The 19541-nt window shown below is 41.5% G+C and overlaps 1 protein-coding gene across 3 annotated transcripts in view; it reads right to left on the reverse strand.

Moving 5' to 3' along the window:
- LOC121540695 (protein diaphanous homolog 2) overlaps window positions 1–19541 on the reverse strand; it is a 677119-nt gene that overhangs the window by 489301 nt on the left and 168277 nt on the right. For all 3 annotated transcript variants that reach the window (XM_041849734.2, XM_041849750.2, XM_041849742.2), the window contains exon 6: window positions 15766–15905. In XM_041849734.2, coding sequence (XP_041705668.1) covers window positions 15766–15905 — 140 coding nt within the window. The remainder of the gene's footprint in view (window positions 1–15765; window positions 15906–19541) is intronic.

Consider the following 19541-nt stretch of genomic DNA (forward strand, 5'->3'; position numbering starts at 1 on the left):
CAGAGCACGCATGCAAATGTAAACAAGGTGTTGATGATGCTTCTTTGTGCACGGCATAGACAGATATGAGGAATTTTCTGTCCGTTCAGATGTAAACAAATCCTTTCTATATTTCCTTTCATATCTCAGCCTCATAAATTTCCAAAATGTTGTGTCTATGTTTCACTACAACAAGAAAAGTTATTGGCAAGCAATAACAAATACTTCATCAGTCTTCAAGTTCCCAAATGGAAACATGTATACATCTGACCTTTGCTGCCACCATGTAGCTCACGAAATTAATGAAACAATTAGCTGCCGTTGTGGATCACAAGTACATTGAGGTAAAATAGTATTTGATCCCTTGCTGATTTTGTATGTTTGCCCACTGACAAAGACATGATCAGTCTATAATTTTAATGGTAGGTTTATTTGAACAGTGAGAGACAGAATAACAACAACAAAATCCAGAAAAATGCATGTCAAAAATGTTATAAATTGATTTGCATTTTAAATGAGGGAAATAAGTATTTGACCCCTCTGCAAAACATGACTTAGTACTTGGTGGCAAAACCCTTGTTGGCAATCAGAGGTAAGACATTTCTTGTAGTTGGCCACCAGGTTTGCACACATCTCAGGAGGGATTTTGTCCCACTCCTCTTTGCAGATCTTCTCCTAGTCATTAAGGTTTCAAGGCTGACGTTTGGCAACTCAAACCTTAAATAAATAAATAAATAAATAAATATGCCATTTAGCGGACGCTTTTATCCAAAGCGACTTACAGTCATGCGTGCATACATTTTTGTGTATGGGTGGTCCCGGGGATCGAACCCACTACCTTGGCGTTACAAGCGCCGTGCTCTACCAGCTGAGCTACAGAGGACCAACAACAAACCTTCAGCTCCCTCCACAGATTTTCTATGGGATTAAGGTCTGGAGACTGGCTCGGCCACTCCAGGACCTTAATGTGCTTCTTCTTGAGCCACTCCTTTGTTGCCTTGGCCGTGTGTTTTGGGTCATTGTCATGCTGGAATACCCATCCACGACCCATTTCCAATGCCTTGGCTGAGGGAAGGAGGTTCTCACCCAAGATTTGACGGTACATGGCCCCCGTCCATCGTCCCTTTGATGCGGTGAAGTTGTCCTGTCCCCTTAGCTGAAAAACACCCCCAAAGCATAATGTTTCCACCTCCATGTTTGACGGTGGGGATGGTGTTCTTGGGGTCATAGGCAGCATTCCTCCTCCTCCAAACACGGCGAGTTGAGTTGATGCCAAAGACCACCATCTGACAACACTTTCACCCAGTTCTCCTCTGAATCATTCAGATGTTCATTGGCAAACTTCAGACGGGCCTGTATATGTGCTTTCTTGAGCAGGGGGACATTGCGGGCGCTGCAGGATTTCAGTCCTTCACGGCGTAGTGTGTTACCAATTGTTTTCTTGGTGACTATGGTCCCAGCTGCCTTGAGATCATTGACAAGATCCTCCCGTGTAGTTCTGGGCTGATTCCTCACCGTTCTCATGATCATTGCAACTCCACGAGGTGAGATCTTGCATGGAGCCCCAGGCCGAGGGAGATTGACAGTTATTTTGTGTTTCTTCCATTTGCGAATAATCGCACCAACTGTTGTCACCTTCTCACCAAGCTGCTTGGCGATTGTCTTGTAGCCCATTCCAGCCTTGTGTAGGTCTACAATCTTGTCCCTGACATCCTTGGAGAGCTCTTTAGTCTTGGCCATGGTGCAGAGTTTGGAATCTGATTGATTGATTGCTTCTGTGGACAGGTGTCTTTATACAGGTAACAAGCTGAGATTAGGAGCACTCCCTTTAAGAGTGTGCTCCTAATCTCAGCTCGTTACCTGTATAAAAGACACCTGGGAGCCAGAAATCTTTCTGATTGAGAAATGTATGACATTTTTGACATGCGTTTTTCTGTTGTTATTCTGTCTCTCACTGTTCAAATAAACCTACCATTAAAATTATAGACTGATCATTTCTTTGTCAGTGGGCAAACGTACAAAATCCGCAGGGGATCAAATACTTTTTTCCCTCACTGTATAGCATACAGTGGGGAAAAAAAAGTATTTAGTCAGCCACCAATTGTGCAAGTTCTCCCACTTAAAAAAATGAGAGAGGCCTGTAATTTTCATCATAGGTACACGTCAACTATGACAGACAAAATGAGATTTTTTTTCACCAGAAAATCACATTGTAGGATTTTTAATGAATTTATTTGCAAATTATGGTGGAAAATAAGTATTTGGTCAATAACAAAAGTTTCTCAATACATTGTTATATACCCTTTGTTGGCAATGACACAGGTCAAACGTTTTCTGTAAGTCTTCAAAAGGTTTTCACACACTGTTGCTGGTATTTTGGCCCATTCCTCCATGCAGATCTCCTCTAGAGCAGTGATGTTTTGGGGCTATCGCTGGGCAACACGGACTTTCAACACCCTCCAAAGATTTTCTATGGGGTTGAGATCTGGAGACTGGCTAGGCCACTCCAGGACCTTGAAATGCTTCTTACGAAGCCACTCCTTCGTTGCCCGGGCGGTGTGTTTGGGATCATTGTCATGCTGAAAGACCCAGCCACGTTTCATCTTCAATGCCCTTGCTGATGGAAGGAGGTTTTCACTCAAAATCTCACGATACATGGCCCCATTCATTCTTTCCTTTACACGGATCAGTCGTCCTGGTCCCTTTGCAGAAAAACAGCCCCAAAGCATGATGTTTCCACCCCCATGCTTCACAGTAGGTATGGTGTTCTTTGGATGCAACTCAGCATTCTTTGTCCTCCAAACACGACGAGTTGAGTTTTTACCAAAAAGTTATATTTTGGTTTCATCTGACCATATGACATTCTCCCCAATCCTCTTCTGGATCATCCAAATGCACTCTAGCAAACTTCAGACGGGCCTGGAGATGTACTGGCTTAAGCAGGGGGACACGTCTGGCACTGCAGGATTTGAGTCCCTGGCGGCGTAGTGTGTTACTGATGGTAGGCTTTGTTACTTTGGTCCCAGCTCTTTGCAGGTCATTCACTAGGTCCCCCCGTGTGGTTCTGGGATTTTTGCTCACCGTTCTTGTGATCATTTTAATCCCACGGGGTGAGATCTTGCGTGGAGCCCCAGATCGAGGGAGATTATCAGTGGTCTTGTATGTCTTCCATTTCCTAATAATTGCTCCCACAGTTGATTTCTTCAAACCAAGCTGCTTACCTATTGCAGATTCAGTCTTCCCAGCCTGGTGCAGGTCTACAATTTTGTTTCTGGTGTCCTTTGACAGCTCTTTGGTCTTGGCCATAGTGGAGTTTGGAGTGTGACTGTTTGAGGTTGTGGACAGGTGTCTTTTATACTGATAACAAGTTCAAACAGGTGCCATTAATACAAGTAACGAGTGGAGGACAGAGGAGCCTCTTCAAGAAGAAGTTACAGGTCTGTGAGAGCCAGAAATCTTGCTTGTTTGTAGGTGACCAAATACTTATTTTCCACCATAATTTGCAAATAAATTCATAAAAAATCCTAAAATGTGATTTTCTGGAGAGACAAAAATCTCAATTTGTCTGTCATAGTTGACGTGTACCTATTATGAAAATTACAGGCCTCTCTCATCTTTTTAAGTGGGAGAACTTGCACAATTGGTGGCTGACTAAATACTTTTTTTCCCCACTCTATATGGTGTTGAATGTGTTTGCTGAGTGGTGTTAATCATATTCCTACAGGCAGATTTGGCTGGAGAGAATACTTTGCTTGTGTGCACAAGCCACAGCAACCGACCGACCGGAATTGTTCTGTGGAATCTGACACGCATTCAGTCTTTCTGTCTGACCAACCAGCTGGCCTGTCTTGTGATGCCTTTTATGCACATTGATTTCAGCCAGTGGCCCAACATTGTTCATTCTTGTTGTGTTATTTCATTGGGACTGGCATCGGGGAGTATTGTGTCATTGAGAGCTCTGTGTGAGAGAGCAATATCTTTCATATTGGATTACGGGCTAAGCCATACCGCTGTACCACTCTGCCACTCCTGACCTATTCAGCACTGCTGCATTTCACTTGAGAACTTGTGCTCTTAACAACAAATTGCTCTCGACATTATAACCTGAAACTGAGCACCGGGAGGCTCCCAGCCTTGTGATTCTGCATTCTGAAGGCTATAGCCATTTCCTCCGAATCAATGCAATGACTTACTGAAAGAACCAGAATAGCATGCCCAATGAGAATGATATCAAACACCCACACATATATAACATTGGAATATAATCCAAAACAATTGTATTGTATTTTATTTGCATACAAGTTTCTAATCTGGATAGTTATATATGGTATAAATACTAAGATGCAAATCAGTCATAGTGGTAACAAGAAAATATTGTATACCAATGACTGCAGTTAGCACGCAACATCTACATTTTGCTCTTTGGTCAGACGGAAGGTATTTAGTTCACATTCTCAGGAATTATAAAATTAGCATTTATCCTTTCTGACGCTGTTATAGCTTAAATAAAGCAGACACCAGTATCCTCAAGCAATTGGTTCTCAGAAAGGTTATGACCTTTGCAATAGCAAGAAAAGAGTGTTGAGTAGCTTATTAATGAGTAAAAATACATACATCTTTGTGAATAGGACTTAATGAATGGCCTTTCCACTCTCTGACCTTGACTTCCTGTATATATCCTCTGTCCTCTGGGCATCAGGCATATTACACAACACAAACCAGGAAGGAGAAAGGTCACAATATGAAATACCTAGAAGCATATGATTCATATAGAAAGTTGTGATCTCAATAGGCAATGATGGAAAGAATGAAGAGGGAAGGGTAACACAGAGATGGAATTGTGTGTCAGAGATAAGGGTGCCATTTGAGACGCACCACCAATCTTTTCACGTGGTTGTTTCTTCCTTTAGAGTGGATTGAAGTGCTCAGCTGTCACGACCACACACACCTCTCTAATGAAGTCGTACACTTGTACTCCCCTGCCTCTTCTGTCCTCTCTAGCAGATCCGTTTTGATGACGGGACATACATTGGATCCCTTGCCTGGCCCACCTGCCCTCCATTCAGATAGATATGTAGGAGAGAGGACAATAAAAGTAATTATCTTTTCTTTGAACACAGTGACAATGGGAGTGCCCGTACCCTGTAAAAACCACTGTCGAAACCCTCTAGAAACAACTTTTGAAACCCTGTAGAAACCATGTAGAAACCCTGTTGAAACCACTTAAGAAACCACTATAGATACCACTATAGAAACCCTGTTGAAACCACTATAGAAACCACTATAGAAACCACTATAGAAACCCTGTAGAAACCACTGTAGAAACCACTATAGAAACCCTGTACACAGGCTTCCTTCTTCTCACTCTGTCATTTAGGTTGATATTGTGGAGTAACTACAATGTTGTTGATCCATCCTCAGTTTTCTCCTAAGGCACTAAAGTAAAACTGCAAAAAATGTGGCAAAGAAATAAACTTTATGTCCTGAATACAAAGTGTTATGTTTGGGGCAAATACAACACAACACATCACTGAGTACAATTCTTCATATTTTCAAGCATGGTGGTGGCTGCATCATGTTGTGGGTATGCTATCATCGGCACGGACTAGGGAGTTTTTTAGGATAAAAAGTAACGTAATAGAGCTAAGCACAGGAAAAATCCTAGAGGAAAACCTGGTTCAGGCTGCTTTCCAACAGACACTGGGAGGCAAATTTACCTTTCAGCAGGGCAATAACCTAAAACACAAGGCCTCATATACACTGGAGTTGCTTACCAAGATGACATTTAATGTTCCTGAGTAGCTTAGTTACAGTTTTGGCTTAAATCGGCTTGGAAATCTATGGCAAGACTTGAAAATGGCTGTCTAGCAATGATCAACAACCAACTTGACAGAGTTTGATACATTTTAATGTCAAATATGAATATTAAAATATATGTAAATGTATGTGTTTACAGTTTACATATATGCTCATAATACCTGTAAAATGACATGTACTGAATTATATTCTGAAACATATTGAAGATAACAGGCAGACAGTGAATAATGATATGAATATGAAAATATGTTCTATTTGCACAGACAAAAAAATATATCTCCATTGTCCATAATCGCTAGCTTTGACTAAATAGCATTCCTTTAATGGGCAACTCAAATGCCTGGTAGAGCATATTTTTCAAGAGTTTCTAAAATTATAAAACAACATCTTAATATTTTAGAGGTCAACAACATTTGAAAGTCTTGTAATTTCCCATTTTATACACAATTAGTAATGAACTTTTACTTCCTGGTGTTTAAAAAAATACAGGAGTCAGATTATGAAACCACATGATCATTTTACTAAATGGCATTGGCTGAGTTAAAAAAAAAGCCAAACAAAATGTCATTAACAATTGGTTGTCAAAATTAGCTCAACCGCCTGGTTGAGCTGCCTGTTAAAGTAGCTTTTTGCCTGAGTAATCTCTGGTGGCAGAGCATTCCACAATGACATGGCTCTATTCATGGGTTGCACCTCCGTCACTCGGACATGTCATGCCATTGTTCTGAATGTTCTCAAGCCGCCCTCTACTGGCGGCGCAATATTGGTGCCCTAAAGTCGTAATAAGCCCAGTCATTCTGGACGGTGGCTAACGACAGCTTAGTGTAAATTACACTGTAGTCCCTGGAAATACGATGACATTGCTAAAGTAGTCAAATGTTTAGTAGGAAACAACTTTGCCAACTTTATAATGTCAAATTTACTTTAGACAGATGGTAATGTTGTCATTAGCTAGAAACGTCTGTCAAAAATAGCTAGCAATGCTAACGTTGGCTAGCTAAAATCAGGTGACCTCCCTTCAATATTAGTTAACTAGCTAACGTTATACTGCATCTAATGTCAATCTGGCGACATCAAAATGATGACAAAAGGTTTTACTACAAATGATTTGCCTCCTTTTGAATGGCATTGTAGTTCAAAACAATATTATGACGAAACATGCAACCCATGAATACATAACTGAGCAATGCATTAAATCTGCTTTTGGTTTGGGTACAGTGAAGAAACCCATAGTGGCGTGTCTGGTGGGGTATGTATGTCTGTTTGAAGTGTATGCAAATAGATTATATACAAGTGGTTAGGCATTTTCAACACACAAATGTTTCTTAAAAAGACTAGAAGAGAAGTACATTTCTCCTCAACCTTCAACCATGAAAGACTATAATGCATGTTGTTGATATTAGTTGTGTGTGTGCAGATAAGGGCAAGGTGTGCTGCTCTGTTTTGAGCCAGCTGCAGCTTTGTTAGGTCTTTCTTTGCTACACTTAACCATATTACTGGACAGTAATCAAGATGGGACAAGATCAGAGCCTGAACAACTAGTACAGTTGATATGTGTCAAAAATGCTGAACATCTTTTTATAAACAGACATACCGCTCCCCATCTTCACAACTGTACCTGCACAAAAATACAATTTCTAACTAAATCAATATGGAATTCAAATCTCAATTATGTATGCCTCACTCCAGGGCTCCCGTAGATATGGCTACCTCTGGGTATATTTTAAGAGGGACGCCCATTTCATTTTATGACACCATCTGTTAACCTCAGTCACTGAGGACATTTGGGTCTTTGGTCTCCTTTACTGCTTCTGGGGAAAAGGCTGCAATGAATTCAGCGCCGTGAGAGTTTTAACCTAGTTAGCCCACTCTTTTCTGAGTGTGTGAATGTCATACTGGAATATACATGAAGTGTTAATGTGAAGATTGTTTCTTGAGCATAGTTCATTGTCAATTGTAAAGTTTTTTTTATTTTTTAAAGGCATGTGTGTTCTACTATTTATGATAATTTGGTGAACAAAATGAAAAACATCAACTTTGGATATTATTAGAAAGGGAACAGAAAACAAAAGGGGGAGAGTCTAATATATAAATTGTGTTAACTACAAAAACAACACGGAGCAATATTTAAATCATGCCTCATGGGCCCATACATAGATTATTTTCTCATTTCAAAACGTATTTCTCCTTGACAAGAGCCAGTGCAAAAAAGGGGCTTGGATGTAGCCTAGGGGGGTGCAGGCCGGTTTATAATAACATTTGGAGTCTGGAGAGTGAAGTCCCACAGCATAGACAATCCCGACTGACTTCTTCAAACCCATGGTAATGGACACAATTTATTTCAGGACCAACAGGTGAAGTTTTGATAACTTTATTTTCTTACTTCCTGGAGGAAGTCAAAGTTTGATAGTTTGATGGTCATGGTAAAAATCAAACAATGAGTTTCCATTACGTCCCAGAGTGGAGCTGGGAAAGGAAAAGCCTCTTGATCCAAAAAGTCTGCAATATGCCTATCTTGTCCTCTTCTGTCCTTGTAGGAGAGTTTAGCCATACGCTTCACTGGATATTTTCAAAGACTCCATCATAGACTGAGAAACATGGCCATTGTAAAGCTAGCCGACATGAATATTATGGCTTTCTGTCTTATTTATAGCACATTTGGCCATAAGATTTAAGGCTTTGGGAAACATATTTCCAGACAAATACGCCACTGGAATACGAGAAAGCAAAATATACTTGAATACCCTTTGAGGACATTGCGTTTTATAAAGTCATATATCAACTTTCTTGGACCGCCGTGGAGTTTGATTTAGCTGTAGACAACACTGCCCAGAATCACAAAGTGAATACAGAGGATCAATTATGGATGATTGACAGAGATAGGCAGCCATTTCCGCCCCAGAAACGACAAAGTTTAAAACACTGCTTTAATAAAGCATCTCTGGCAAACTGGACTGGCACCTCTGTCTCTCCAAATTCACTGCAGAAACATCCGTCAGCACAGTGCTGACTTGTTATTTCATGTCCCATAACCTTTCAGCCTGAGGAGACACTTCACATCCAAAAGACTAAGAGATCTTCACTGACTGTCAACCTGGCTGCAATAAGCCATCATCCACACAACAGTTTTTTAGTGGGTTTACATATCATCAGTTAAGTCATTATAGTGACATAAGTAATATGTCACCGTAAATGGCAAATAAATAATGTTTCAACTTAGGTTACATGTAACTAAAATGGTTCAATGTCAGTATTTTTATTCTAATGAGACCAGGTTGATTATTCAGTAACATACAATAACTGTGATTATACCTGTAGTAATTATATTGATGGTAGCTGGGCAGTAGATAGGCCTACTTTTTATGGAAGGTTTGTCAATAGGCCTGGCTGTTGGGAATATAGCTGCTCTTTGAGAAAGCGGATGGCCTCTAAAATCAAAAGCAGAGCATTCAGTATTTATAATGTTAGACATGCCTCTTTTCCAAACGTCAAGAAACCTCCTAGAGTTTTTGGAAGCTGGCTTTTGGGATTCAGCGAAGACCTTCGACAAAGCCGTTATTGCAGAGAAATGTACACCACAGCTTCGCTAACAAACAAACAACTACCGACGTCAACATTTCTTGGAGGTCGTTTTTGTTTACGAAGTGTGAATTTTCTGAAAACCATCTCCCACAGTCAGTCACTTGGTGGGTGTTTAATTGTTTTCTCAGTCAGTCATTTTGTTATCTTCCGTCACTCAAGGCTATCCGACTCGAGGCTGATGAGCTACCTCCTGTAAAGAAGCATCCCCACTTCAAAGCTACTATTAAGCCCATTACAAGCGCTATGCCTCCAGAGCGCGTGGCTACAGGCATTAAGCCGGGTTAAAGCTGGCGAGACCGATAGACACAGAGATCACTACAATGCTCCATCTTGACTCTCCACCCCTGACCTAGAGAAGGAGAAAACTCCTAGCGTCAGCAGCAATACACGGCTGCCTGCACACAAAAGCCCCCAAATTGCCCCAGAGAAAATGTTTGTCATGCTATGAAGATTTTCCCACATAATGAAAAGCTGGAGCCAAGTTCAATTTTGGTCTAAATCTGTCTGGGGGATCTGAGTCGAGCAAGTCGAGCAAATTCAATATGAAAGTCACTGCTGGGATTTGAAGGGAGTCAGACGTTAATATTAAAGGCTTAGCACGAGGAACTCCAAAGCCAGGGTTTTGAATGTGTGAAGCAGTGTGTTCCCTTTGTAGGACCTAAGAATCCTCTTACTTCCTTTTATTAGGAAGGTACAGTGCCATGCAAAAGTATTCACCCCCCTTGGCGTTTTTCCTATTTTGTTGCATTACAACCTGTAATTTAAATGGATTTTTATTTGGATTTCATGTAATGGACATACACAAAATAGTCCAAATTGGTGAAGTGAAATGAAACAAATAACTTGTTTCAAAGAATTCTCAAAAATACATTACGGAAAAGTGGTGTGTGCACTTTTGCTATGAAGCTCCTAAATAAGATATGGTGCAACCAATTACCTTCAGAAGTCACATAACTAGTTAAATAAAGTCCACCTGTATGCAATCTAAGTGTCACATGATCTCAGCATATATACACCTGTTCTGAAAGGCCCCAGAGCTGGGCTTTACGGAAGAGTGGCCAGAAAAAAACCATTGCTTAAAAAAAAAAATAAGCAAACACGTTTGGTGTTCGCCAAAAGGCATGTGGGAGACTCCCCAAACATATGGAAGAAGATACTCTGGTCAGATGAGACTAAAATTGAGCTTTTTGGCCATAATGGGAAACGCTATGTCTGGCGCAAACCCAACACCTCTCATCACCCCGAGAACACCATTTTTCAATGGCAGGGACTGGGAAACTGGTCAGAATTGAAGGAATGATGGATGGCGCCCTAATACAGGAAAATTCTTGAGGGAAACCTGTTTCAGTCTTCCGGAGATTTGAGACTGGGACGGAGGTTCACCTCCAGAAGGACAATGACCCTAAGCATACTGCTAAAGCAACACTTGAGTGGTTTAAGGGGAAACATTTAAACCTCAATCCAATTGAGAATATGTGGTATGACTTAAAGATTGCTGTACACCAGCGGAACCCATCCAACTTGAAGGAGCTGGAGCAGTTTTGCCTTGAAGATTGGGCAAAAATCCCAGTGAATAGATGTGCTAAGCTTATAGAGACATACCCCAAGAGACTTGCAGCTGTAATTGCTGCAAAAGGTGGCTCTACAAAGTATTGACATTGAATAGTTATGCACGCTCAAGTTCTCTTGTCTTATTTCTTGTTTGTTTCACAAAAAAAATTATTTTGCATCTTCAAAGTGATAGGCATGTTGTGTACATCAAATGATACAAACCCCCCAAAAATCTATTTTAATTCCAGGTTGTAAGGCAACAAAATAGGAAAAATCCCAAGGGGGGTGAATACTTTCGCAAGCCACTGTATTGGTGGAGCATCAGGACAGGTAGAGGTACGTAGCTCAGAGGGGGTGAGCTCTAACCCTGCCAGAGGACAATTACCCCCACGTAGTGAACTTAGAATTAGGAAGCGGAGCCGGCAAAATATAAATGTAAATTACAAAAGCTTGTCGAGTTTCTGCATGAGTGGGTGTGAAAAAAAGTTCAGAAATAAGTATTTGCTTTTTGAATTCCTTCTGATGCCAGCCCTGTGGCACTTCTCTCACACTGCAACACCAGAGAGAGAAAAAAAACTGTGAACAAACAAAAAAACTGCCATTAGATACACCACCACACATTAACTCCCCATAATACATTTGAAAATAAGAGGCCATGATTATCAACGAGTTGGCATCTCGCTTCAAGTCAGCGGATTAAAAGTTAATGAAACACGACTCGTTGGAAAGTGGCGAGAGCTGGCGTTGTTATATGTCTAAATTAAGAAGTCAATGTCCAAACTAAAAAATAAAAAGGGGGAAAGAATGTGAGATGAATAATTAGTCACAGCATAATTATTTGCCAAAAGAGGTGGGTTGGGGAGGGGATAGAGAAAATGGCTGCTTGAGGAAGCCGTGAGCCTGGAGGTGGGAGGGGCCTGCGGGGAATGTTGGAGGGCTGCTTACATCACAGTCTCTCCGAGAAAAATACTAACTCTATTAAAGAGCTTGAAGATTGTCACTTCTGCTGAGTTAAGTAGAGGTAATTGGGTTGGGGAGGGGGTGCCTGGCTGTCCACAAACAGCAATGGTTTTAGGAATTTCTAAGTCCCACTTATTGGTCTTTCGTTTCTTGTTTGAATAGTATAGCAACTTTCTTATTCATTCTTAAAACACACAGCCGAAAGAAAACAAAGCACCAAAGTGTTTTTGGACAGCCGCGTTTAGCATTCATGATCTATGATCGCTTATGGAAGTGTGGTGGTTAGGGGACATTTTGTACTGGTCAAATAATTATGCTGTATTGATCTTTCTCCCTGTGTTATTATCTCACGCTACAATATACATTTTTCACATGGTCTCTGAAAATACAGGCAACTGCCAAAATAAAGGAACCACCAACATAAATGATCTTAATAGGGCGTTGAGCCAGAACATTTTCAATGCACCTTGGCATTGGTTCTACAAGTGTCTGGAACTATTGTAGGGATGCGACACCATTCTTCCACAAGAAATTCCATGATTTGGTGTTTTGTTGAGGGTGGTGGAAAACCCTGCCTCAGGCGCCGCTCCAGAATCTCCCATAAGTGTTCAATTGGGTTGAGATCTGGTGACTTAGACGGCCATGGCATATGGTTTACATAGTTTTTATGCTCATCAAACCCTGCAGAGACCACTCATGCCCTGTGGATGGGGGCACTGTCATCCAATGGGGGCATTGCCATGGTAGCCAAAATAATGGCCTGCCCAGCATTTTTATACATGACCCTAAGCAAGATGGGATTTTAATTGCTCAATTAACTCAGGAACCACATCTGTGTAGAAGCACCTGTTTTCAATATACTTTGTATCCCTCATTTACTCAAGTGTTTCCTTTGTTTTGGCAGTTACCTGTACGTTACACTGGGCTGAGTGATCAGCAAATGTGGAGAGAGTTGAGCTGCAAGTAATTCTACAGTTAATCAAAATGGGTATACAGATAAAACACCATAGTGCCCTGTGTTAAACTACATTGCCAAAAGTAGATATCAGCCATTTGTATACGAGTACCTTAATAACTATAGAATACCGCTACCACAGAATTACAATCTGATAGATACGGAATATATTTTTACTAAAGCTATCAGTTATACCAAAGGAATTTAAAATGAATTCATAGGAACATATTTGTTGTTCAAACACAGGCATACAGTTTGTCTTCCATGGTAAACGAGAGAAGAAGAACTGGAGAACTTGTGAGTAATGAGCCCGTGGCAAAACTGCAGGGTGATTTGCATTTTCTCTGCACGCAATGTTCCTTCCTATACTGAAGAACTCACAACAAGTTAGAGCGTCAGAAATAGCCAGAGCTGGTGGTCAGGTCATTGAGCTGGTAGTCAGGTCACTGAAAGCAACAACTTTGAGCAACCACATAACTTTTTGGCAGTAAAATACTGCAGGGTGGTAACTTTGTAGGTGTCAACTATTTTTGCCATTCTACCCTGGCCAGAAAGTACTTTTGACGTAGGATATTTCATCCAAGATAATAGGTGTCTACTTTTGTTTAAGTTAAATTAATGATTAAACTACCATGAAAGAGCACTTGCAATAAAGCCTGCCCTTACGTAGTCCACAGGTGGTAGGTACCGTAATTCAAAAATAAAGTGCATTACGCAGCTGTGTTTTGCATGGCTGTTCCCAACACACAGACTATTGCAGAGAAAAGGTTACATTAACATAGTGCAATCAGAACACAGGCCGGAAAGTTTGATTTCCTGTGTGTTGTGATCCGTGACAATTAAGTGCATTCAAATTAATTGTGAGTAACCTTCGCTATGCTCCAAGAGGCCAACATTTCCACTCTATCTCCTCCTCCCCTCCCTTTCAGTAAAACAATGAGAGGCCTGAAGAGGAGCAGAGGAGCGGGCTTCCAACAGCGCTGTGTTTCCCCCAGCCCTCCCCTGTCTCACCCCAGGGTGCCTTTCTCCTGGCTAGGCCTTCCGTGGGCGTCCTAGACACTGCCGCTGGGCGCCGCTCCCTCCCTGGGTGGTCACGAGTTCACCGGTTTGAAAACATCCATAGGGCGAACCTGGCCTCCCTTGGTCCCCTTGGCACTAACTGGCCTTTTGCCGTGTTAGGAGGAGTGGTGTGATTTTCATAGCTAGTGGTGCTGAACTTTACAGCTCGGCAAGGTGCAAAGGGAGCGTTACGTGGGCTTTTCAAACAAAAATGATTTACGCTAATTTCCTCTGATTAATGGGCAGGCAGACAGTGGGTAAACAGCACAAAGGTAGGTCTGGGAACAGTTCTTCTGTGATCAGATAAAGCCGAACAATAAAAGGGTGTCTTTAGCTTAATGAAGGCAAGAACTTGGGAGGTTCCCTTGAGGCGGGGTATTTATTTACATTTACATTTCAGTCATTTAGCAGACGCTCTTATCCAGAGTGACTTACAGTTAGTGATTGCATACATTTTCATCCTTGGTGTAGTTTTTTCAAAGAAAGAGAAAAACAAAGTTTTGCTGTTTACCTTGTTTTTCCAACTGTGGTTTCTAGCTACACAGTTACTCAGCCACAGAGAGAGAGATGGGTGGGGGAATTTTCTGCAGAAATCTATTAATCGCTTAGGAGTGCAGAGCACGTTGTGTTGTTCTGTGGGTGTGCATGATCTTTCTAGTGAGACCACACCAAAGCCTATTTGTTTTCCGAGCTGTTAGGATGCTAGGATAATGCCTCTGCTGTATCTACTGGAACAAATAAATGGCCTTCTGGGGCTACCGCCGGGCCATCTCAGAGGACTGGGGGTCGGGCATAAAAGAAGATCTGCCACTCATCTGATGACCACTTTATATGCACCGTTCATTGATTCGCATTAAGAAACATCTCTTTCGACAGTGGGGCTTGGTGAATAATTGAAAGGGTTCTGCTGTCATTGAGGGTTCCTCTGAGCTGTTGGGACCAAATTAAATTGCAACATCCCTATCTACAAGAAAGGAAGATGAGAACTTTGTGGGTGGAAAAAGGCTCCCACAACGCAGTTGCGTGGCCTAATTATGGTTGAATGAAGGGCCCAACAAAGCTTGCTAGAAACGGGCACAGGACAGAGAGAAGCGGGGAATTATCTTAACATTAACTATTATCAAAACAGATTAAAAATAGGTTGGTGTGGGCAGTGAAAGCCACTCTTGGTGATGGGGGAAAGGGAGAGATATTAAAGACAACTTCGTTGATCTTAGGGTGAGGGCTGCCATGCTTATTAAGGTCTCAGAGGCAGAATGGCTGGCTCTGATGTGGAAAAGTGGACTTCCTATCTATTAGAGCCTAATGGATAGAGTGGTGATGGAATGACAGGCTATGGGATTCCACTCTATGCTTGTTTTAACGGGCAATGCTATGGGCTATTCTTGTTCAACCAAGCCCATCGCTCTGTGTGAATCAGGGCCTAAGAGATCTCCTGACATAGATCCAATTAGCAATGGAAGGTATCCAGCAGATTCCAACTTCTTCTGTGTTCACACAGGCAGCCCAATTCTGATCTTTTGACCAGTAATTGGTGTTTTGACCAATCAGATCAGATCTTTTCACATCAGATATTTTTCAGAGCTGATCTGATTGGTCAAAAGACCAATTAGTGGAAAAAATATCAAAATTGGGCTGCCTGTGTGAACGCAGACATAGATGAAGCGAATGAGGTCTGGAGAAACGTTTTGGGAGAACTGTACTGAGAATTGAGTCAACATCAGTAGTAGACAGGTAGAACATAACCATAGGAACAGGTTGGCCAGAATGGAGGTTCATTTGAGGGCACTTTGCACTGTGGAACCCTTAAGTTTCATCTAAGAATCAAGAGGATTAAGTCAGTAAGAGAGTAAGGACCTTACCTGACAGGGTTACTGGTGAGAGAGACACGAAGGGACTCCAGGCAGATGAGCAGCTTGTCCTCAGTGATGCCAGAGCGCAGCTCGTGGACGTACTCCTGTGATGACAGTGTACACTCATGCTTGCTGTTCCTCAGTCCTCCCTGCAAAGAAAACGCACAGAACAGTTTCATTATTATAGTACGGAAATGTTTGTCTTATTACTCTGTTAAACATTGACCACAAAATATTTGCCAATCCTAACACAGGGAAACATACAAAAGGTATTATAAATACTAGATCAACAGAAAGAAAACAAGTCTTCAATAGAAACTCAGAGAAACCCATTACCTTTATTTAGCCACTGATCTTGATAACTGCATCACAAAAAATAAAGCCTTGAACTGGGAGCCTTTAGCGCTGGGTAATGTAGGTGCCATTATGGATTTAGGATCTTATCAAGCTGAAGCCCAGATGATCTCTTGTGACAGGAGGAAGGGGGTCATGGCCATGGGATCCCCAGGTATCACACCTCCTCACAGCACACATCAGGAGTAACATATTAAAGCACTGTGTACTTCAGTAGGTGACAATGATTACCAGTACATACTAGATACTGCTTGTGTCCCCCCACATTTACCCCTGCCCAACTCCCATGTCAAAATAGCCTTTATCAAATACAGCAAACAGGCTAAGTAAATTAGCCTTTTTTTCTTTTCTTTTTTGCAACAACACGAGTTAGACATTTTCTTTGTGGATCACAGTGATTTTATCCATAATTTACATAGTAAACAGGGTAATGTCATTGACAATCTCCCAGTGGTGCTACTATGAAGAGGAGCCAAAACATTGCCTTCCATCGCTATATTCAGAGTGAGGGCTAGGAATGCGGATGGCTCTGGATGTGTTCTCTCACTTTGACTTGCCTCAATCAGCTAAGGCTGAACTGACGGAGGTCTATCCCACAGGGAGCCATTCAATGAGGATAGCTGCCAACCCTCCCGACTAACATGCATGCTGAACACTAGCAGCCATGTCTCCTCTAAATGGATTCCTGTGTAGAACCTCCAAAAGAGAGGCTGGAACATGCTGCACACTGCTGCCTACACAAAGACACTCCCTGCAGCTGGCAAAGACAGACAGACACCGTCTCATCTCGCATGAGCATTCCGTTACACAATCCTGGTGGTTTGATTGGGTTTCACCGTTGTAGAGCTACTGTGAAATAGCTGATGAGTCGATGCCTCGTATCTAAAACAACATGGCCGTGGTCAAAGATGACTGCGGGAAGGGGCGCAGCCAGGACTGGTGACTGAATTGTGTATGGGTATGAGTCTATCATTGTAATACAGGGCCTGTCCAAACAGTCCCCCTTCTCTTTTGTTAAACAAGCCTCGACTGGTTTAGTCATCCATCTGTTCAGATCAATTTGTTTTACCTGCCAAGATGACTGAATAGCACGGTATACACTCCCACCAGTATCTAAACCCAAGATGACTGAACAGCACGGTATACACTCCCACCAGTATCTAAACCCAAGATGACTGAACAGCACGGTATACACTCCCACCAGTATCTAAACCCAAGATGACTGAACAGCACGGTATACACTCCCACCAGTATCTAAACCCAAGATGACTGAACAGCACGGTATACACTCCCACCAGTATCTAAATCTAGGACAAAGAGCCAAGACAAATAAATAGTGAGTTCTGTCAATACATTCTCTGTTCTTCTACTCCCTCACATTTGTCATGTGAAAAAGTCTGCAATAAAAAAAAACACTACATTGAATTATATTCTTGTAAATCACCATGTCAGATTACCTGATAAAAGGTGGTATTGTAGAGGGTATTCTTTCAGATAGACAATGTTTTATTTGTCACAACCTGCCAGCCAAAGTTGGGACAAAAAACAAAAAATATGTGCAAGGTGGGATATCAACCTAACCCAGAAACAGGTAGAACTGAACTAATGGAGGTGGAGGAGGAGGAAACAGGGTGAAGAAACAGTATCAGAAATGCCTCGACTGCAGTTGAATTATCTTGAATCTGTTCATCTCAGGACTTTGCCGGTTCCCCACCAAGAATGCTGCACTAATAGGCAGTTTGGGGCTAATAAGCGGCTTCTTTCATCTGTAGGGAAGAGAGGTCTGGTAGACGGTCTCCCGCATGGCAGAGTCAAAGAGAAAGAGCCTGTCTGGTCTATGTGAAAGAGGAAGGAAGGACTCACATCAGCAAGCTAATGACATCGTGGAGAAAAAACATCTAAGCTCAGGGTGGGATTCTTGTTATGGTGAAAGGATACGTTTGGTCAGTATTGCACAACAAAAATATATATATATATATATATATATATATATATACACACTGAGTGTACAAAACATTAGAAACACCTGCTCTTTCCATGACATAGACTGACCAGGTGAATCCAGGTGAAAGCTATGATCCCTTATTGATGTCACTTGTTAAATCCACTTCAATCAGTGTAGATGAAGGGGAGGAGACAGGTTAAAGAAGGAATTTTTATCCTTGAGACAATTGAGACATGGAATGGTAGTAGGTGCCAGACGGTTTGAGTGTGTCAAGATATGCAACGCTGCTGGGTTTTTCCTCTCAGCAATTCCCATCAGGCTTTGAGCAGAGGTCCAGAGGTCCACGATTCATTCAGGACTATCCGTAATCATGGTTGCATCCATACTAATGTAGAAGTGTTTAGACACATATTATTTTCTTATTTACAATAAAAGTAACTCCAAAAATACACAAAACATTATTTACCACCTATTGGGCACAAAATAATCTGAAACACAACAAAACAAACAGCAAATGCATCCAACAAGTTTGTAGAGAAACAAGCTTGACGTACTGTAATCATTGCATACTATGAATATGGGACCAAATCCTAAACTTTTGACTACTTTTATACACATATAAGTGAATTTGTCCCAATAATGTTGGTCCCCTAAAATGGGGGGACTATGTACAAAAAGTGCTGTAATTTCTAAACGGTTCACCAGATATGGATACAAATACCCTCAAATTAAAGCTGACGTTAACCTCATAGTCATTATATCATTTCAAATCCAAAGTGCTGGAGTACAGAGCCAAAACAACAACAAAATTGGTCACTGTCCCAATACTTTTGGAGCTCACGGTATGTACAGTGTGGTGTCCCTCAGGGCAGTTGCCTTGGGCCGTTACTGCTCTATTTTTACAAATGATTTGCCACTGCTTACAGGAAGCTAGAATGACTATGTATGCAGATGATTCCACACTACATATGTGTCAGCATCCAAAGCCAGTGAGCTCACTGAAATTCTAAATAAGGAGTTACAGTCAGTATAAAAATGGGTGAATAATAATAAACTAGTCTTAAATACATCTAAAACTAAAAGCATTGCATTTGGTTCAAAACATTATTTAAGACCTAAACCTCAACTGGAATTGTGCATAAAGGGTGTGACCATTGAGCAAGTTGAGGATGCTAAACTCCTAGGTATAACATCGGATGGTCAATTATCATGGTCATGTCATATTGACAAAGTTGTTGTGAAGATGGTGAGGGTTATGTCTGTTATAAAAATCAAATGTACTAATTGTTCAGGCTTTGGTCTTGTCCTATCTTGATTACTGTCCGGTAATATGGTCAAGTGCAGCAAAGAAAGACCTAGCAAAGCTGCAGCTGGCTCAAAACAGAGCAGCACGCCTTGTCCTTAACTGCACATACAGAACTAACACCAACGACATGCATGCCAGTCTTTCCTGGTTGCGGGTTGACCAGAGAGTAACTGCTTCTCT

The sequence above is a fragment of the Coregonus clupeaformis genome, chromosome 3 (assembly GCF_020615455.1).
Source record: "Coregonus clupeaformis isolate EN_2021a chromosome 3, ASM2061545v1, whole genome shotgun sequence".
Classification (NCBI taxonomy): Eukaryota; Metazoa; Chordata; class Actinopteri; order Salmoniformes; family Salmonidae; genus Coregonus; species Coregonus clupeaformis.